Below are 20,535 nucleotides of genomic sequence, written 5' to 3' on the forward strand. Positions count from 1 at the left end.
TCTGGAAAAATGGATTGTAAGCGGGCATCTTTTTGCAGTAAAGGTTGTAATTTCCGTGCAGCTCCCCTTAGCGCCTCCAGATTTGGATTGTAGGTGACCACTAGAGGCAGCCGGTTATTTTCTTCTTTAGTTTTGTAATGTAGCAGGTGATTCCTTGATATTCACACCAGGACTACAAGATACCAGGTACATTCAGCTGCATCACTTCTAATGTGGCGTACCTAATTATTTGTACTAAATGTCCAACTGGGGGTCTGTATGTGGGGGAGACAGGGCAGAAACTGAGAACAAGGATGAACTCTCATCGCCATACAATAAAAGAAAAAAGAATGGATATACCTGTGGCAATACATTTCTGTCTCCCAAATCATAGCATTATGGACATGAAATTACTTGTATTGAAAAGTAACTTCAAAACTCAGAGAGACAGAAGAGTCTGGGAGTATAAACTGATGACGACCTTTGACACTCTAAATGCAGGAATGAATGTGTCACACGGATTTATGTCTTTTTACATCAACTAATGAACTTGCCCCTCAGACCATGTGGGGTCATCACAACAGAACGAGACCCTAATCACAGGACAATAAAACAATCCTTATCTAAGAATTGGCCCAATATTTATGGACGTAACTGTTTATCACCCATGGTAATTCTGCTTCATGTCACCTGGCTTATCCATGGTTTTTTTTCCCCCCCTTTTTTTTTTTTTTTTCTCTATATTATGTTGTGCATAAATATGTGATTCTTCAGAATTTGTTTTAGTCTTTGCCTGATGAAGAGACGTATGTAGTCTCGAAAGCTTGCAATTTGTTACCATCTTTTCAGTTAGCCATTAAAAGGTATCAACCACTGAGGACTCTCAATTCTAAATATTTTTCTATCTACTGGCTAACACGGTACCAAGATATATTTCTTTCCTGTATGTTTTTTTTGTTTTTTTTTGGCCAATGTTTCAAAGTAAAAATTCCTTTATGATTTTTCCTAAAGAACGGTGTCGCCCTGGTATCGGTGTATATATTTGTCATGTGCCTCGCTGGGTTATGTCATCGCTCGCAGCTTCATTCTACATGTGACCCCCCAGTCATGTGTGGCTGCCGATGTAGCGCGGCTCCAGGGTTATTAGTGTTTCAGGCTCGTGACGGGAACAGTAGAAGTATTGGATGACACTGACAACTACTCCTCTCCTCCATTACTGAGGAAGCAGATAATAGGCTCTAATGGCCTAATGGCTTTCAAAAAGTAAGAAATCAGCTTTGGAGACCAGGAAAGTTGAGTAGTGACCCTTCTTTCTCCTTCCGCACCTTTGGTAACCATTTTTTGCATGTATTTCGGGCTAAAAATCAATTTTTTAACTTTTTTTTTTTTTGCACCATTTGCCTTCTATTGCTGGCTGCAGAATGAGTTAACTGAGAACCTGCCAGTGAGCTCCCTGTGATGATCTGATGGGGAGTTTGTGGCTCTTTTGTCTCTTTTTCTCACCTCCTCTCGGCTGATTTGTGATCAATAGTTAAATGTACAGAGAAACGAAGAGTTTGGAAAAGCCAAAGGGTTCAAAATGTTTAATGCAACCTAATGGCAAAAATGGTTTTTAACCCCAAACATACGCGCATAAAAAATAAATGTCCCCAAACGTGGACCACCCGTGGAGGTCGGTGCCACGGGCAGGCAGAGCTGTACACAGGGGTCTCCTCCACTTTGGAGGACTTTATATTCTGGAAAATAAATGGAAATTCTCTTGGGAACATTTAGCCCTAGGGAATTACATCGAGTCTCCTCCGTGGGAAGACGGCTCCATAATGTCAGATATGGAGGCTGGGGATTAAGTTTTCATAGTGGGGTAATGATATAAAGTCAGACTTTTAAGTATAAAATGACAAACCATCCAGGACCTTCATACCCTGGAATAGCATTTATTATCGCCCAGAATATTGATTTCCACTATGGTGTAAATGGTGCAGGGATGTCATAAAATACTTTGTGATTTCTTAAAGAGGGTCTGTCACCCGGTCAGAAGTAGCCAGTTTTTGCTCTTCTTTTATTTCCAATGCCCCGCTTTAGTATTCCCTTTTTTTTGCAGTTCCTTTTTATTTAATGCTTCTTTTTGTGGTCTTTGAGGGGGAGTGGCTCACAGGGTAATAATGACACGCCCCTGAGGATCCTCAGAGCCGCGCCTCCTTACAAGACCAATAAAAAGGCCCATATCTCTGGATCCATACGGTGGATTTAAAAAAAAAACAAAAAAAAAATACTTTTGAGCAGCATAAATAAAATCCAAGCAGAAACTGGCCACTTGACCCGGGGACGGGTCTCCTTTACATTCATATAATCTGATTGTGCGATTTCTAATAATTCCGGTCATAATTGCTTCCCGTTTCCCTAATTGTGTGCCTCTTTATTGACCTGTTCTGCAGGCATGATTGCTTTTCGTGCTGTCTGCCGCCTTGGGCATCGCTCTCCATTGCTGAAGGCAGTCCGCTCCGCTCCGTTCCTCGGCTTCTCCACTACAGGAGTATGTATCGCTTTTCCTACTCCAATGGACTCTTTGCAGAGTTGATGTTGGCTGCGATGGGGCCGCATTATACTGGGGAGGGTAATTTTTGAGAACCACAAATGTTTCCTCCGTGACCAGAAATACCCCATTTGTTTCTCTTGCTGGGAGATATTTTGTTGCTGTTTTTGTGTGATTTTTCCATTATTCTGACCTAATAATAATAATGTTTACAACATGTCGACATTGACAGCAGCGCCCCGGGGAAGTCAGCGGAATTTACTATTTGTTGATTTATTTTCCTGTAAATATTTGTGGCTGACGTGCCGTCCGCTCCGTGTCCGAACATCGTCCGCCGGAAAATGCTGGAGGAGAATCCGGAAAGCGAGAGATGCGGAGAACGTTGCATATTAATCCTAGGACCCTGTGTGTCTTGTTCCTTGTTTCCCGGCTGGTGGTTAGAAAATTCCATAGTTTTCATGTTTCCAAGAATTTTAATTTTGAGACCATAAATGCAAAATGTATTGGTGACGACCATCTACGAATCCCATAGTTCGGTCCCAATACAGCTTGTGCATATTCAGCGGCACGTCGCCTGTTTCCATGGGGGGCTACGGACATAACGATTTGAAAGACCCCCTTACATGGCTGATAAATGGCCACATGAGCAATCCCAGGACCATTCGCGCCCAATTATACATAAAGGATCCGATACTCTCGAAATAATGCTAGGTGGATTCCACAGCTAGCACTTGTACATATATCATATGGGGATGTGCACAAGTCCGATTTTCTTTTTTTTTTTAATTTTCTTGGACCAAAGTGGCGGATCAAAATCGGCACTGCAAATCTATGGGTATGTGAAAAAAAAAAAAAATCAGACTGCACTCTGATGACATCTGAGTGCAGTCTGATTCTCACGGACTGACAGAATGGAGCGGATGGAGAAACTTGTTTTTTTTTTTTTTTCTCTGCACTTCCAAGAAAAACTGATGCGACTTTGATTAGTCTGATTAGAACAGACAGTTTTTCTATGTAACAGGCAAACACTCATTTGTCAGCTGGTAGCATCTTTTATCCGGCCTACGGGTGCCAGTACCAGTTGATTGGCACTGTTATAAAAGCCCTTTTACTAAGTAGCATGAAAACTATTGGGACTTCGAAAGATTTGTCCCCATAAAGTTTCTTGTTAGCACCACAACATGGCGTCTCCTCGGTTTTCAGAATTGGTGGGGATTAGTGATGAGCGAACGTGCTCTGGTAAGGTGTTATCTGAGCATGCTCGAGTGCTAACCTTGTGTCTTTGGTGGCTGCATGTTTCACTGCTGTTAGACAGTCACAACACATGGGGGGATTGTCTGCCAAATCAAAGAATGACTGTTCAAACCAAGCACAGACGCTCGGGGCACCCTTGCTGCGGCCAAATATTTAAGTGCACCTTTCCACCTGCTGGTTTTCCCTCTTTCTCTCGCCCCCTTCTTCTTTGATTGACAGCTCTGTTTTTATTAAGTCGGAAAAAGGCGTAGAAAGATGGAAAAGAGGTAGGTGGGAAGGTGCGCTTAAATGTTTGGCCGCACCAAGGGTGCACCCATCCCATGTGCTTGGTTTGAACAGTCATTCTCTGCTGACAGACTTGCTTTGATCAGTTTTTGCACCACGGGATTTGCTTCACTTAGCGGTAAGTGCAGTTATTAGAAGTTGTACAAGCTTATAGGGAAGGAGGCTGAAGTACTGAACCATCGCACGACATAGCGAGCACCGCAGTCTACGGTGGAAGCTGGAGTTATTAGTCCCTAATCCTTCATTCCCCACTGTCACATTTGGCTTCAGAGAATCGCGTCCTCGTCCATCATATTGATCATGGACTGTCACCTGAGCGCTGTGGGTGGCACTTTCCTAGTAATACATTTTTGTGGTGTCTTGTTTTCAATTAGTTTTTGCTTTTCCAATAGACTTCTGTCCTGTAGATACATCACTATGATATAAGATGGCAGCAGATGTCCATTGTGAACCTGTCACCTGCTAGATCCATGACTCTATCCAGTCCTAATCCGAGCTCATTTCTTTACATCAGTGTTTATATTCCATAGATGTATAAAAAAAAACAAAACCCAAAACAATCCTTATAACAGCGCCAGGGGTCACCAAGAGCGCTAGTCATGTTGGGGATCCTATACAAGAGGGGACATTGTGAAGAGGCATAATCCAAGTTATGGAACAACGTGGTCACCATTCCTCCTATCGGTGTCCTGGAAGCAGTGAGTGACAGCTCAGCCATCCAATCCAGGACAGGGGAGTGCTGAGCTGTCAGTATGTTAAGTGACAGTTCAGCTGTCCAAACAGGGCTGGAACGTGCCGGAGCTGCCTCCCTGTGTCTGCTATTCTAGTGATAACCTGGCTATTTAGCTGGCTGTTTGCCTCCAATTACTACCAGTTGTAGCTTTGATCAAATGGTGTGTGCGCTTCCTCTGTTCTCTGTGTTCTTGTATTTGATCCTTGTTGCCTGACCTTTTCTTGACCATTCCGTTTGCCTTGCTCTTTTGTCTTGATCCACTACCCTCCCGGAATTCTGACCTCAGACTGTGACCTGACTACACCTTTGCCTTATCCCTTTATATATGACCCCGGAGCTCTTGATTACCCAGCCTCACGGCTTGTCCATGAGTAGTGACTAATGTCACAAATGTATCATAATTCCATATACTCTGACTGATGAACGTCATGCCTTGGATCCTCTGGTTTCTGTATGTTGTGGTCCTAGGTTTGGTGATTGTGTCCGTCTGTCTTGCTGTGGACGCCCCTTCCTTCCATTCATTTCTGCGTTTTTAACCATACCTATCTTTTGCAGTGAATGTGATCTCCTTGTATTTTTTTTCCGTTTGTGTTTTATGAAATTGTTGCATCTCATTACCCCAAATCCGTGTTTCAGTGTTACATCATCTGGAAATCTTTCTACCCTCCTGCTTCCGAGGTTCAGTCTTCCAAACCAAATCTAAAAATTTGCCGTGCACTTTTTTTTTTCCCAGACTGCCCATCTTTCTGCCAGCGGTTACATTGATAAACTTCCATGTTTTCACATCCTACAAGTAATTTATTTTTAAATTGAGAAGAGAAAAAAAATCAGTAATAAATTATTAATTGCCGTATCAGACTGTACACCCCCGCCGTACTCCTGAATGTCGGGGTTTTTACTGATGGATCTAAGGCACATCCCCCGAGTCCGTGCTCCCCGGATTTTGGCTCCTGATGTCACAGCTTTAATTCCTAAGCATTTATACAAATCTTATATATTTTGATGACAATTCTTTCTCTTTTCAGATAATGTCTTCAAGACACAAAAACGCTAAACGTATCGAGGGGATTGATGGCAATGTCTGGTAAGTATACGGCGTGCATTATGTCATTTCTAGCTGGCTCAGAGCGGTCACTGACTGATCCTGCCGGCAATTCAGCAGCTCCACGTCAACTGAGCAGCTCTTCTTCTCCTGGGCTTCTCTGTCTGACATCGTGCTGATTGACCGCTGGCTCCCCGCAGTAAGGCAGCGGGGAGCATGACATCAGCAGTCACACCCGTCATCCAGGTGCTTTTGCGAAGTGACCTCAGTGAAAGCCGCAGGAGCAGTCTGAGCGCTTGGGAGAGATCTGCGCTGGGCACAACAGGCAGGTACTTAGCAACTACTTAACTATTAGGCCCAGGGTAAAACCCCAGACTTTTAATGCTTAAAAAAGCCCCAAAACTGGTCCGTTACAAAAATTAAAGTACTTTTTTGCTTTTGCACCACATTCATGAGCCACCTGCTCATGGCGCAAAAAATGACTATGAATGCCACCAGTCAAAAAAAGAAAGGTGACTTTACTAAGTTGCAAAACGATGAATCGGGGCCCTGGTGTTTTTTGCAGATTGGTATGTGCAGCCACGTTTCCATTGACTATCCACTTTGGCATCAGCTCTCTAAGATCTGGGAGGTATTAGCCCCCATTTACCAAATGTATAACATCTGATTCACTTGTCATAAAAGACATTTAATACAGTCAGTTCCTTAAATTTAGAGCTTAAAGTTGGTACTGAATGCAACGCAATTTTTTTTCCATTATATATGACTGCATCTGTGCAGAGGTTCCAATAAAAGCAAAATTAAAGCATTTGCTGTAGTCAGCAAACCTGACCTTTAAAAAAAAAAAAAAAAAAAAAAAAAAAAAGTCAATGGACACAGGGAAAAAAAAAAAAAATTTCATTCAAGCCGAATCTACAGTTACTCTTTCTAATTCAATAGTGCCATCTGGTGGCCAAGAAAAATAATTCTACTCTTGTATTGTAATTTTAAAGTAAAACTTTTCATAATTAAGATAGTGGTACAGATTATGTACCCTGCCAGGTCATTAATTGTTTTTTTTTAATGTTTAAATTGATTTTGCCATTTTTTTGAGATATAAAACGTAAAAAAAAAAAAAAAGTTACATGTAAGGTTCTTATGAAAACAAGCAACTTTGCAATTTACCACTTCTTAAAAATCCTCTCTCTTTTCATTAAGCACCCCTCCAGCGGGTTTTCTTTTTTTTTTTCCCCAGCTCTGGAGTGGTGCTTTCAATGTAAGCCCCCAGTAATATATTCACTCCCAGCGTCTTCACAGTTATTTCTGTGCCGCTCCGGTCTCACAGCCTTTTTGCCCTCTGCACATAATACCAGTATTACTGAAAGCTCTCTGCTCCATTTCAGATAATTGCTTGTTTTCTGCTTCCAAAAGCAGAAGGAAACGGCTACAATAGAGCGAAGAGTATTCCAGAATTCAGTGCAGAGCGGGATGGGGACCACTCATAATAGAAGTGAATAGGCACAATGGCTGTGTGGCTGTCCTGTGGTCTTCTCATGGTCTTCTAGTCCTGTGGTCTTCTCGTTACTGCTGAGCCTTTACCTGTCACCAATTGTTGGGGTGCAATTTGGATTAATTAATCTTTTTCCTGGAGTGTAATAGGCCCATTTGTATATGGACGAATCTAAAGGCCCCATATTCACTACCGTAGGGGCATGCAATCTTGCCTCTGACTGGCCAACCATCTGGTGGGTTTGGGGGACCTCATGAACCGACCTCCCCCTACTGATTGTTTTGGGGTAGAGAAAGATGGGGCAGTTGGATCTTGAACACCTGATCATTGTTCTCATAGAAAATGGCAATAATGATCATTTTTATTTCTCTGGCGCCAACATATTCCGCAGCGTTTCACAGTTCAGAGGCGACATGTACAATCAATATCGAAAATTAACACATTCTACAATTTCTTGCTCACAAGAGCTTACAATGTAAGGCAACAACAGCAGAAAGTGCTGCTATTGTACGGCCCAGCTATCTTTATAGTCTTGATGATTAGCCCAAGTGCATTCAGTGCTGCAGAACATTCCTCAGACGACCATTAATGATCTCATTGATGGCATCCGAGGCTGTCAGTGCGGGGATGTCAGCGAGTGATACACATACTCCATACTGAATACATTGAAATGTTTTGAAGATATAGTTTCCATTTTTTCATCATGATATCCGTCCATCCTGTGATTTCTGTAATCTGACTGTTCCTTCTTGGTGTTGCAGTTGGGGATTGTGTATACTATTTGTGCCGTTTATGATAGTAATTATGTCCCGTCTGCTGTATCTGCACGAACGCGCTGGCGTTTATCCCGCTAACCATTGTACGAGTGTCTTGTGTCCACTTACAGGGTGGAATTCACGGCACTGGCTGCAGATCCCACCGTGGTTAACCTCGGCCAGGGCTTCCCGGATATATCCCCTCCTTCCTATGTACAAGAAGGTCTCGCCCAGGCCGCGTTTGTGGATAAACTGAATCAGTACACACGCGGCTTTGTGAGTAAAACATTTACTTTTTTTTCCGGAAATAAGTGGCGCATTAACCGTGACTTGGCCAGTGATTTACTACCGAACCAACCGGTTAGCTGATTATAGGTCAGCAGTACATCGCCAGGTGCAAACTGGTAACGTCCAGCGGTAAATCGGATCACTGGGTAACGTCCCGTGCCCGGTTACATATGGATCCCTGAGAGACGGGGCTGATGTTTTACAGAGATCTAGGGAGAGGTCTACATGAGACAAAAGGCTGCAATGTCGGGAGGTCGCCGTGTAGCCCTAACAGGCTGCGGAGAGAGACCGAAGGATCTGCAGGACAAAACATGGGGCGCACAAACATGGGGAGCACAAGGCTCAGATGATTGCCAGCACTTACTGGACTGCTTGCGGCTATAAAATCACTGTTTTATCAGCAGGAGATTATCATTAGAGGACTTGTAGACCTACTGCCGTGTAGTCCTCCATATTCAAGAACTCTGTATAACCCCACCCCCCAACACTGATTGGCAGCTTTCTGTGTGCACACTGCATAGGCAGAAAGGTACCATTCAGTGGTGTGGGCGAGGTTATACAGAGCTCAGTATTCTGAGCACTGCTAGATCTGCAACAGATAAAACAGGGATATTATAAAAAAGACAGCAAGTGACACATCCCTGGAATCCGGGTCTCCGCCTAAAAAATAAAAACAGCTTCTTGATTCAGACTGGCTGCTCCTCCATACTCTGTCCCCCATTGGTCCCCCTCTACATCCGGCAAAGGTATCATCCATGTATTCTTTTTGTTTTTTACATTTTTTTTTTCCTTTTTCTCTAGGGTCACCCATTGCTGGTAGATGCTCTGTCTCAAGTGTATGGTAAAGTCACAGGAAGGCAGATTAATCCAACCAAAGATATCCTGGTGACGGTTGGAGCATATGGCTCCCTCTTCAATGCTATCCAGGGCCTGGTTGATGAAGGTGATGAGGTACGTCACGTATGGAGCAGGCTCAGGAGCTCTAACAGCCCGCGATCCACTTGCGTTTTGTAACATATTAAATGCCGCTGTCAATTTTTGACGGCGGCATTTAATAACTTGAACAAACCAGAAGCACGTGACAAGACCGGCCTATCTGCACCCCTGTCACATCATCGCGGGGCGCCCATGGGTTGTAATGACAGCCAGGGGTCTGCTGAAGACCCCTGTTCCTGTCATTGTAAATCTCCTGTGAATGCCGGCGCGTGACCGGCCTTCATAGAAGATTGTGACTTATGCTACACATAGCAGGGCTAAAGCACACACACGTAGAACAGGCGACAAGCTCATCTTTGTTTCGTTATGAAGTGAAAAGTTAAAAAAAAAAAAAAAAAGTTAAAAAAAAATTATAAAACCTCCAGAAAAGTTTAAATCGACCCCCTTTTTGCCAGATTCAAATTAAAACAATAAAAATACACACATTTGGTATCGCCGCCTTCAGAAATGTCTAATATATCAAAATATAAAGTAAATTAATTAGATCTGTAAAGAGCATAACGAGAAAACATCAAAACCCCAGAATTATGGTTTTTTTTGTTGCCGCGACATTGCAATAAAATGCAATAATGGCCGATCAAAACACTGTATCTACCCGAAAATGGTATCAATAAAAACGTCAGCTTGGAGCGCAAGAAAAAAACTCTCACCCAGCCCCAGATCATGAAAAATGGAGACGCTATGGGGATTTTTTTTTTTAGGTGGTCTATTGTGGATTTTGACTTGTGTTTAGGATCATTATCCATTTGTAGAAGCCATCCTCTTTTCAACTTCACCTTTTTTTTTTACAGATGAATCCATTCTTCCCTCCACCTGTGAAATGTTCCCTGTGCCAATGGCTGCAACTCAACCCCAAAGCATGATTGATCCACCCCCATGCTTAATGGTTGGCGAGATGTTATTTTCCTGAAATTCTGTGCCCTTTTTTCTCCACATGTATTTTTGATCATTGTGGTCAAAGAGTTCTATTTTAACCTCATAAGTCTACTGATCTTGTTTTATGGTGAGGATGCAGGAGAGGTTTTCTTCTGATGACTCTTCCATGAAGGCCATATTTGTGTAGGTGTCTCTCAACAGTAGAACAATGTACCGCAACTCCAGAGTCCACTAAATCTTTTTTAAGGTCTTTTGCTGGGGGTTGTGATTTGCCTCTATAGCAGGGGTGGGGAATCTTTTTTTTTTTTTTTTTTTTTTCTGCCAAGGGCCATTTGGATATTTATACCATCCTTCGGGGCCGTACAAACTCCACCCACAAAGTACATCCTGACTCTGGCACTGGTTTCAGGATGTAATCTTTCATTGCATGCCCTTCAGTGTTCAATAGTGAACACTGCGTTTGTGTGCTAACAGCAAGAAGAAATTAATGAGCTGGTTGTAATCAAAATACAGCTGCCTGCCCAAGAATGCGGTCCCTGAGAATCTGCCCGGGTGCCTTATAAAAGGTCATAAAGGGCCATAAATGGCCCTGGGGCCTGAGGTTCCCCACTCCTGCTCTATAGCAATCCTACGAGCAGCTGTCACTGAAATTTTGCTTGGTCTTCCAGACCTTATATTGACCTCCACTGTTCCTGCCATTTCTTAACTACATTTCAAACTGAGGAAAGGGCAACTTGAAAACACTTCTCTAACAAATGAGTTTTTCTCTCGCGCTCTTTTTTTTTTTTTTTTTTTCTTTCTCTCAATCTCTTTTTTTTCTTTTTCCCTCGCTCTTTTTTTTCTCTCTCCCTTTTTCTCTCCTTTTTCTCTCACTTTCTTTTTTTCTCTCTTCTCTCTTTCTCTCTCTCTCTCTCTCTCTCTCTCTTTCCCTCTTTCTAATTTTCTCTCAAGGTTGTCTCACGGTTTTCTGTTTGAGGCTTTTTTTCTGCAGGGGCTTACTGATGCTGGTTAGTGCAGATACAATCTGCGATCACTTGATGCTGAAGATGAGTTACAGGATATTTTTCTTTTTCTCGTGTTGTATATATTCATTTTTATTCCTTTTTTCATAACAGGTGATAATAATTGAACCATTTTATGACTGTTATGAACCCATGATAAAGATGGCCAGAGCCACTCCTGTGTACATCCCGCTGCGATATGTAAGGATCCTGTTGTACTGCATGTATACCTTTTAGATCAGGTATAAAGCTTGTGGGTTTAGTTTTTGGGTTGCATTTTGTATCATTTGCTGCTTTTCTGGTGTTCCTTTTTACATACAGCGCTTTTAAAGGGAAGATTTCATCAGAATTTAACCTATTGCTTAAATCATATTTTTTTGCGTGATTTAAATTTAAAATTAAAAAAAAAAAGTCAGTGTTTTTCTTTGCACACATATCAAAATCTGTGTTTAAAAATAAAAAGTAGAAATCATGCAATTTTTGAACTGACCGCTGCGGCTTTTTAATTATTATTTTTTTTTTATATACAATTAACTTCCTGTTGTTTCAGGAAACAACACATGTACATAGCTACAATGGTCAGTTAACCTGTCTTAAGCGGACAACCCCTTTATATGTTTTGGGATTCACAGAAAGAAAGCGGCAAAGTGACTTTATCAAGTGGTGACTGGACTATAGATCCTGATGAACTGGCCAGCAAATTTAGTCCTAGAACTAAAGCTATAATCCTAAATACGCCAAACAACCCTATAGGAAAGGTAAGAACAATTAAACATTGTAATTTTTTGGTGAAAGTGGAGGACTACAATAGTTGTTTTATTGGGTTATGTGGCTGCTGCCGTGCCTTTACTGCTGCACGGCTTCTTTATGCGTTCCCTATGGGTATGTATACGTACACTGACGAGCAAAAGGGTAAAGATGTTTCAATCTTTAAACTTTCCATATCTCACCATCCACTGCTGCTTCAAATGTGAGACCACCATCATTTTATAGACCATCATCTTGGATACATCATACATCATTTTGACTTGCACCTATTTAGCATATGATTAGTTATGCAGATTCTTGCCATCTCACTGCATTGTTACTGTTTTGCTCCTGGTATTAAAAAAAAAAATCTTTTTCTTCCTGTATACTACAAGATACAACCTGTTCTCACATTCCCTAATAGCTTAGTGTGTTATTAGGATGATTCCAAAGTTAAAGATTTCACAAGAAACTGCATCATCCAGCTCATCGATAGCCGTCTCTTGGCCAGGAAAATTGCCAAACTGCATCATATGAGCGCCATGATAGTTGGAAGAATACAAAATGAAGTCCGTCCATTCAGAAGCCAATAGGTGGACATTGAGGCAAAATATCGGAGTCAACAGGTTGTCTCATGCCAAGGTCTACCTGTTCTGGAGCGACAAACACGGCAGTGGAGGAGGCTTGTACACTTTATAATAGTGAGATCACAGATGTCCATGCAAGCACCGGGCGACGCACGTTACACAAGTCTGTAATGGTGGCCCGAAAAAAGGTGAAGAAGCCTCAACTTCAATATCGTCATAAGAAGCATCGGCTCAAGTTTGCAAAAAAGTGTTCAGCAGAAGATAGGAATTTGGAGACTTGTAGTGAGGAGACGAAGGTCAATAGACTAGGCTCTGATGGGTGCAAATGGGCCCGGAAGAAGCAAGGGAAAAGGGGCTAATGGATCGAGAAACCAAAGGAACTGTTCGGTGGAGGAAGCCTGATGATATGGGGTTGTTTCACACCCAAAGGCATTGGATAGTTGACCAGGATTGATGGTGGTCTCAATGCTGAGCTATATGTGAGTATCCTACAAGAGGAGTTACTTCGTACACTTAAGTGCTATGGGTATGAAAAGGATGACATAGTGTTCCAGCAGGACAACGACCCAAAGCATACATTGAGATTGGCGAAGAAATGGTTCAATGACGATGAAGTAGAGGTGCTGGATTGGCCCTCACAGTCCCCAAACCTCAACCCAATCCAACACTTGTGGGTAGAGTTGAAGAAAAATTTGTATACATAATGAAAGTGAGGAGACCGGTGTGCACCAACTTTGGGAACATTTAGAAGAGACCTGGGATCAGATTTTGGTCAAAACATGCCTGAATCTGATAGAGAGCAGCCCAGAAGGAGTCAGGCAGTGTAAAAAGCCAAAGGTGGATTTACAAAATACTAACAAAATAACACAATTTAATTTTTTAGGAGGAAAACCGTAACAATGCAGTGACATGACAAGAATCTCCATAAGTAATCATATGCTAAATAGTTGCAAGTCACATTTATGTATGAGATGGCCAAGATGATTGTCTATAAAGTGATGGCAGTCTCCTGCTGCAAACAGAAGTGGACGGTGAGATATGGAGCCTGAAGGTCACAAGCTCCAAACACTGTTCCCCTTGTGCTCGTCGGTGTATAATCTGTAGTGACACGGTATCGGCTGCCTGCGCCGTGTTCTCATGGCGTAAAGGAAGCCGGATGGGATAGTAACGGTTAATTACCCTTACACTTTTGGTAATAAGTTCATCATTTTCCATTTGTTGGTCTGAATAGAGTCTAACATTCAGGAATACATCAGGGTCTTTATCTCTGCTGCTGCTTTCCAGGTTTACACAAAGGAAGAACTGCAGACGATCGCTGAGCTGTGCATCAAGCACGACGTCCTCTGTATCAGTGATGAGGTGTATGAATGGCTGGTGTACGCCGGGAGCAAACACACCAAGATAGGTAATACCCGAGGGGTCCTCCAAACTGATATCCTATCTATCTATCTATCTATCTATCTATCTATCTATCTATCTATCTATCTATCTATCTATCTCATAATGGGGGAAAGAAACCTCTTATCCGAAGCAATTCCATCAGCCCTAGTTAGCAACTCTTCTCCTTGGATCATCACAAGCAGCTCACTGACTCATTCTCCATTAACTCATTCTGCAGCCAGCAATAGACAGTGCAACTCACCAATGCTGCCCGATTACCGAAATTATTTTTTATTAAAAAACACATGCATTTAAGTAAGAAAAAATGTGTTTCCAAAGGTGGACAACCCCTTCAACCTGCGCCAAGATTGCACCAAAATGTAAGTCCACTAATAAGTGGTCTACACTTAGATGTACATATTGTTAGACTGTCTATGTCTCTAGACTATCAAGCTTGAGCCTCTGTGATAAGTTTGCTGCATCTGGTTAATCTGGATTTGCATTGGTGATGGTCAGAGCGTGTGGGACACTTTTAAGGACTATTTTATTAATTTTTTTTTTTATTTTTTACTTAAGGACATGCATTTTGGGCCAAAAATTATTTTTACAGTTGTTACATTAAAAATTTCCACCGTTTTTGGCTGTGATAGGCTCCTTGATTTCCCGTTCATTACTGGCTGCAGGATAAAATATGCGATAATCCATCAGTCTGCTCGTTGTAACTTTTATCAGCCTTTTTCTTACAGGGATTCTCAGCATGTTTTTCCTGTGTTTTCTGAGAGCAGCATAATATAGGGCAAGAAAGCCTGATTCCAGGGATGCATCACTTTCTCGGCTGCTTTGGTGCAGTTTTGATAAAACAGGGATTCTGAGCACTGCTATAACAGACAGAAGTCGGAGCTCTGCATAACCCCGCCCACAGTCCTGATTGGCAGCTGTGTCAGCAATCTGCTAATCAGTGATGGGGGCGTGGTTACACAGATTAGCTGGACTGCCATGCATGTGAGGCCTAGTCAGGTAGTGATGATCTCCTTCTAATAAAACACTGATTGTATTGAAAGTACAACACCCAGTCTAATAAGTGTCACATCCTTGGAATCAGGCTCTCTGCCCCTACATTATGTTCTCAGATTAAACAGAAAAAACCTGCTGACAGATTCCTTTTGACTCGTTTCTCAGCTGATGATCATAGTTCAGCACAGATGACCCTTTTTAGGAGCACAGAGGAGCTTTTTTAATGTATCCATATACAGCCCGTTGTATTTTGTGAATGTGTATGTACCTTTACAGGATTAGTAGATGTTTTTTACATTATTTTTTAGCACTGTTGCCAGGTATGTGGGATAGAACGATAACCATTGGAAGCGCAGGGAAGGCCTACAGTGTAACAGGATGGAAGGTAAGGATTGGAAGATTACATTCTTGTTTTCTGTATAAGTCAAAGTTACTTTTATTTTATTCCTTTAGGCCACAAATTTTAAATTCTGAGAATAAATGCTGATATAAATCCAGTAAGCCAAAGTGGGAAGAGAAAAGCTCATGTGCACTGTAGGCGTCCTGTTTCAGGTTGCACATAGACATTAGTGGAACGATCAGTCAGTCTTGTACAAATCCTGCATAGAACAAATGGTTAACCTGATGAGCAGTTTACTTTTTGGCGGTGGCCTGCTAAAGCCCCATCCCTTGGTTAAGGGATTCCGCTTGGGAATATTTTATTTTACAGGACACAGCAGGGAGGCTGCAGTCAGTTGTCTCACAGCCACACACAGGACAGGAAGGGCAGGGCTGTGATATAGAGAAGATTCCTTTTATAAATGTCTCTATGGAAAAGGGAATGTAAAGATTAAGGGAGAAATTATATTTTTAGCATTTTCCGTGTAACTTTTTTTTTTAATAAGTTTTGATGAAAATGTAGAGAACATTGAATAATAATTATTTCCTCCAGCTTGGTTGGTCCATTGGCCCTGCACATCTCATCAAACATTTGCAGACGGTCCAGCAGAACACTCTGTATACCTGTCCTACTCCACTACAGGTAACTATTATTGCTATGGTGGTGTTAGTCAGTTCTGGGCCTTCCAAAGACATTAAACACCCAGGTGGCCCGCACTTTACTCTGCACTGACGTTTTAAAACGTCAGTGCAAAGTAAGGAAGCTGCTTTACACGAGATTATACAGCTGAGGGTTGGGGAGCTGGCGGTCAGATACAACGGCACTACCCATAGAGAAGGAAGAGATGATTAATTATGACGCCTGCCTTCCTGTCAACGCTTGTCCCTCCAGTCCCAATGATAATGTGATCGCTGGGTCCTAGGAGACCTCCACTATGCAGAAAGGATGCTGAATTTTCACTATAAGGGCGCAGTCAGACGGCCATATAAATCAAAACGAGATCAGAACGCAAAGCTTGGACTGGCCGGCGGCTCTCCCCACCCGAGCATGACCGCTTCATGTATTTCTACGCAGCTGTCACACTCAGGTTGCTAGAGCCGCCAAACAGTCCTTGCATTGTGTTCCTATCTCATTATGATTATTTGGCTGCACCCCACCTGGCACTAATATACCAGCCTGAGCTGAAGGGAAAACCGCAGTAACAATAATGTACTAATATGTTAAAATGCCCACCCCCCCACTAAAGGTCTTTTAAGGCATTATGGGGGACAGTAAAATAAAAAAACTAAGAAATAATAACAAAACTTTAAAAAAAAAAAAAAAAAGACACCACCAGTCCTAGATGCTGTTCCCAGCCCCACCCACGTCTGTTGATGGGGAAAGCAATTTAAAATGTTTTTAGCTGTCCTATGTGGTCTAAAAATGTGTAAAATAGAGAAATAGATGTTTATTTCACATTTTCTTTACATTTACCTTTACATTTTTACTTTACTGAGAGGATCCGTGTCCATCCATGTCCCTTTAGGAAGCCTTGGCACATGCTCTGTTCAAGGACTTGAAAAGGATGGATTCTCCGGAGTGCTACTTCTCAGCACTACCCAGGGAGCTGGAAGGGAAACGAGACCGAATGGCTGGATTGCTTCAGGCAGCCGGGCTCAAGCCCGTCATCCCAGAAGGAGGATATTTCATGGTTGCTGATGTTTCTGGGCTGGGTAACCAATGCTTTCCCGTATATAAACCTCCACTGGAGAACCACAGTGGGAACCCAAACAATCACCCCAAAATGTTATCAGTGTCCTATACTGTGCGTGGCAGGATGTGTGCCTCACCATTGCTCAGTGCAAACTGCTAACTGCTGATGAAGGGGTTAATCATCAAAACGGAGGACTTCGTGACCTTGGGATTTTCCATTTTTCCGCGTTCGTTTTTCGCTCCCCTTCTTCCCAGAGCCATAACTTTTTTATTTTTCTGTCAATATGGCCATGTGAAGGCTTATTTTTTGCGGGACAAGTTGCACTTTTGAACGACATCATTGGTTTTACCATGTCGTGTACTAGAAAACGGGAAAAAAATTCCAAGTGCGGTGAAATTGCAAAAAAAGTGCAATCCCACACTTGTTTCTTGTTTGGCTTTTTTACTAGGTTCACTAAATTCTAGAACTGACCTGCCACTATGATTCTCCAGGTCATTGTGAGTTCATAGACACCAAACATGTCTAGGTTCTTTTTTATCTAAGTGGTAAAAAAAATTCCAAACTTTGCTAAAAAAAAAAAAAAAAAAAAAAGCGTACTTTTTCGAGACCCATAGCGTCTCCATTTTCTCGGGTCGTGTGAGCGGCTTATTTTTTGCGTGCCGAGCTGACTTTTTTAATGATATCATTTTGGTGCAGATACGTTCTTTTCATCGCCCGTTATTGCATTTTAATGCAATGTCGCGGTGACCAAAAAAATCCGTAATTCCGGCGTTTTTAATTTTTTTTCTCGCTACGCCGTTTAGCGATCAGGTTAATCCTTTTTTTTATTCATAGATCGGGCGATTCTGAACGTGGCGATACCAAATATGTGCATGTTTGTTTCTTTATTGTTTTATTTTGAATGGGGCACTACTTTTATTATTTACTTGCTGTAGGGTAAATGCTCACTTTGTTTTGTTTTGTTTTCTTGGATTTTCCTGCAAATTTTCGTGCAGTAAATATGCTGCGTCTTACTGCTCCAGAAATTTTTTTTTAATGGTGTACAATTTTTTTTTTTTTTAATCCATTTTTCTTGCAGCAATTATGCTCTTTATTTACAGATTTTTCCTATAGATTTGAGCAAGATGTGAAAAATCCACTGTTAAAAAAAAAAAAATGCATGTGTGTTTTTATTGTGTTTCTGCAAAGGAAATGCTGTAATCCAATAAGTCTGAAGGTTTTTGGGTGAATTTTCCATAAATCCACTGCATTATTATTTGCTGCTACCTAGAGGACTTCATTTGGTTCCTCTGAAATCTTTGCACTGCTGTAAATAAAACGGCTACTTGGAGGCTCTTTCTGGTAGGACCCTCTCACCTGGGGCTATACTGTTAGGACCCCATTACCTGGGGCTATACTGGTAGGACCCTCTTACCTGGGGCTATACTGGTAGGACCCTCTCACCTGGGGCTGTACTGGTAAGACCCCCTTACCTGGGGCTATACTGGTAGGACCCCATTACGTGGGGCTATACTGGTAGGACCCTCTTACCTGGGGCTATACTGGTAGGACCCTCTTATCCGGGGCTATACTGGTAGGACCCTCTCACTTGGGGCTATACTGGTAAGACCCCCTTACCTGGGGCTATACTGTTAGGACCCCATTACCTTGGGCTATACTGGTAGGACCCTCTCACCTGGGGCTATACTGGTAGGACCCTCTCACCTGGGGATATACTGGTAAGACCCCATTACCTGGGGCTATACTGTTAGGACCCCATTACCTGGGGCTATACTGGTAGGACCCCCTTACCTGGGGATATACTGGTAGGGCCCTCTTACCTGGGGCTATACTGGTAGGACCCTTTCACCTGGGGCTATACTGGTAGGACCCTCTCACCTGGGGCTATACTGGTAGGACCCTCTCACCTGGGGCTATACTGGTAGGACCCTCTCACCTGAGGATATACTGGTAAGACCCCATTACCTGGGGCTATACTGTTAGGACCCCCTTACCTGGGGCTATATTGGTAGGACCCCCTTACCTGGGGCTATATTGGTAGGACCCCCTTACCTGGGGCTATACTGGTAGGGCCCTCTCACCTGGGGTTATACTGGTAAGACCCCATTACCTGGGGCTATACTGTTAGGACCCCATTACCTGGGGCTATACTGGTAGGACCCTCTCACCTGGGGATATACTGGTAAGACCCCATTACCTGGGGCTATACTGTTAGGACCCCATTACCTGGGGCTATACTGGTAGGACCCTCTCACCTGGGGCTATACTGGTAGGACCCTCTCACCTGGGGCTATACTGGTAGGACCCTCTCACCTGGGGATATACTGGTAAGACCCCATTACCTGGGGCTATACTGGTAGGACCCCCTTACCTGGGGATATACTGGTAGGGCCCTCTTACCTGGGGCTATACTGGTAGGACCCTCTCACCTGGGGCTATACTGGTAAGACCCCCTTACCTGGGGCTATACTGTTAGGACCCCATTACCTTGGGCTATACTGTTAGGACCCCATTACCTGGGGATATACTGGTAGGGCCCTCTCACCTGGGGCTATACTGCTAGGACCCTCTCACCTGGGGATATACTGGTAAGACCCCATTACCTGGGGCTATACTGTTAGGACCCCATTACCTGGGGCTATACTGTTAGGACCCCATTACCTGGGGATATACTGGTAGGGCCCTCTTACCTGGGGCTATACTGGTAGGGCCCTCTTACCTGGGGCTATACTGGTAGGACCCTCTCACCTGGGGCTATACTGGTAGGACCCTCTCACCTGGGGCTATACTGGTAGGACCCTCTCACCTGGGGCTATACTGGTAGGACCCTCTCACCTGGGGCTATACTGGTAAGACCCCCTTACCTTGGGCTATACTGTTAGGACCCCATTACCTTGGGCTATACTGTTAGGACCCCATTACCTTGGGCTATACTGATAAGACCCTATTACCGGAGGCTATACTGGTAGGACCCCGTTACCTGGGGCTGTTATAACTGGAGGAAGATCTGATCCGCAGATCAGGGGATTTAAAAAGTTTTTTTTTTTTTTTGTTAAATACATTGAGGACAGTTATTATATCTCTATTATTCTTTATTGTGTGTCTTGTTGAAGGTGTGGACCTTTCCAATTTCAAGAGTGATGAAGCTTATGATTACAAGTTTATTAAGTGGATGATCAAAACAAAGGTGAGCAGCAACAAACAGTCGTTGTGTGATTGTATTGTATCACGGGTGCCAATAGTCACATGGTAAAATTATTCAATCAAGCTCAAAAGGGAATCTGTCAGCAGTTATTTACTACCTCATCTGAGACCACCATAATGTAGGAAAAGAGACCCTGATTCCAGGGATGTTTTAGTTTACTGGGTGCAGCAGTCGTGACACAATCCTGGCAGTGATAATCTCCTGCTGATAAAACACTCATTGTACTGAAACAGCACACCACCTAATAGTTGACACATCCCTGAAATCAGTTTCTCAGGCTCTATCTCATGCTTTTCTCA

The 20,535-nt window shown here is 42.8% G+C and overlaps 1 protein-coding gene across 5 annotated transcripts in view; it reads left to right on the forward strand.

Annotated features, from left to right (window-relative positions):
• KYAT3 (kynurenine aminotransferase 3) overlaps nucleotides 1–20,535 on the forward strand; it is a 33,133-nt gene that overhangs the window by 3,707 nt on the left and 8,891 nt on the right. For 2 of the 5 annotated variants that reach the window (XM_077276036.1, XM_077276037.1), the window contains exons 2-12: nucleotides 2,415–2,512; nucleotides 5,810–5,868; nucleotides 8,202–8,346; nucleotides 9,160–9,309; nucleotides 11,346–11,432; nucleotides 11,864–11,989; nucleotides 13,850–13,970; nucleotides 15,268–15,344; nucleotides 15,891–15,980; nucleotides 16,864–17,050; nucleotides 20,145–20,218. In XM_077276036.1, coding sequence (XP_077132151.1) covers nucleotides 2,417–2,512; nucleotides 5,810–5,868; nucleotides 8,202–8,346; nucleotides 9,160–9,309; nucleotides 11,346–11,432; nucleotides 11,864–11,989; nucleotides 13,850–13,970; nucleotides 15,268–15,344; nucleotides 15,891–15,980; nucleotides 16,864–17,050; nucleotides 20,145–20,218 — 1,212 coding nt within the window. In that variant the 5' untranslated portion in view covers nucleotides 2,415–2,416. Of the gene's footprint in view, nucleotides 1–2,414; nucleotides 2,513–5,809; nucleotides 5,869–8,201; nucleotides 8,347–9,159; nucleotides 9,310–10,287; nucleotides 10,414–11,345; nucleotides 11,433–11,863; nucleotides 11,990–13,849; nucleotides 13,971–15,267; nucleotides 15,345–15,890; nucleotides 15,981–16,863; nucleotides 17,051–20,144; nucleotides 20,219–20,535 lie in introns of those variants that run through there. The other 3 variants (XM_077276038.1, XM_077276040.1, XM_077276041.1) reach the window with 2 other exon arrangements.

The sequence above is a fragment of the Ranitomeya variabilis genome, chromosome 8, assembly GCF_051348905.1.
Source record: "Ranitomeya variabilis isolate aRanVar5 chromosome 8, aRanVar5.hap1, whole genome shotgun sequence".
Taxonomy (NCBI): domain Eukaryota; kingdom Metazoa; phylum Chordata; class Amphibia; order Anura; family Dendrobatidae; genus Ranitomeya; species Ranitomeya variabilis.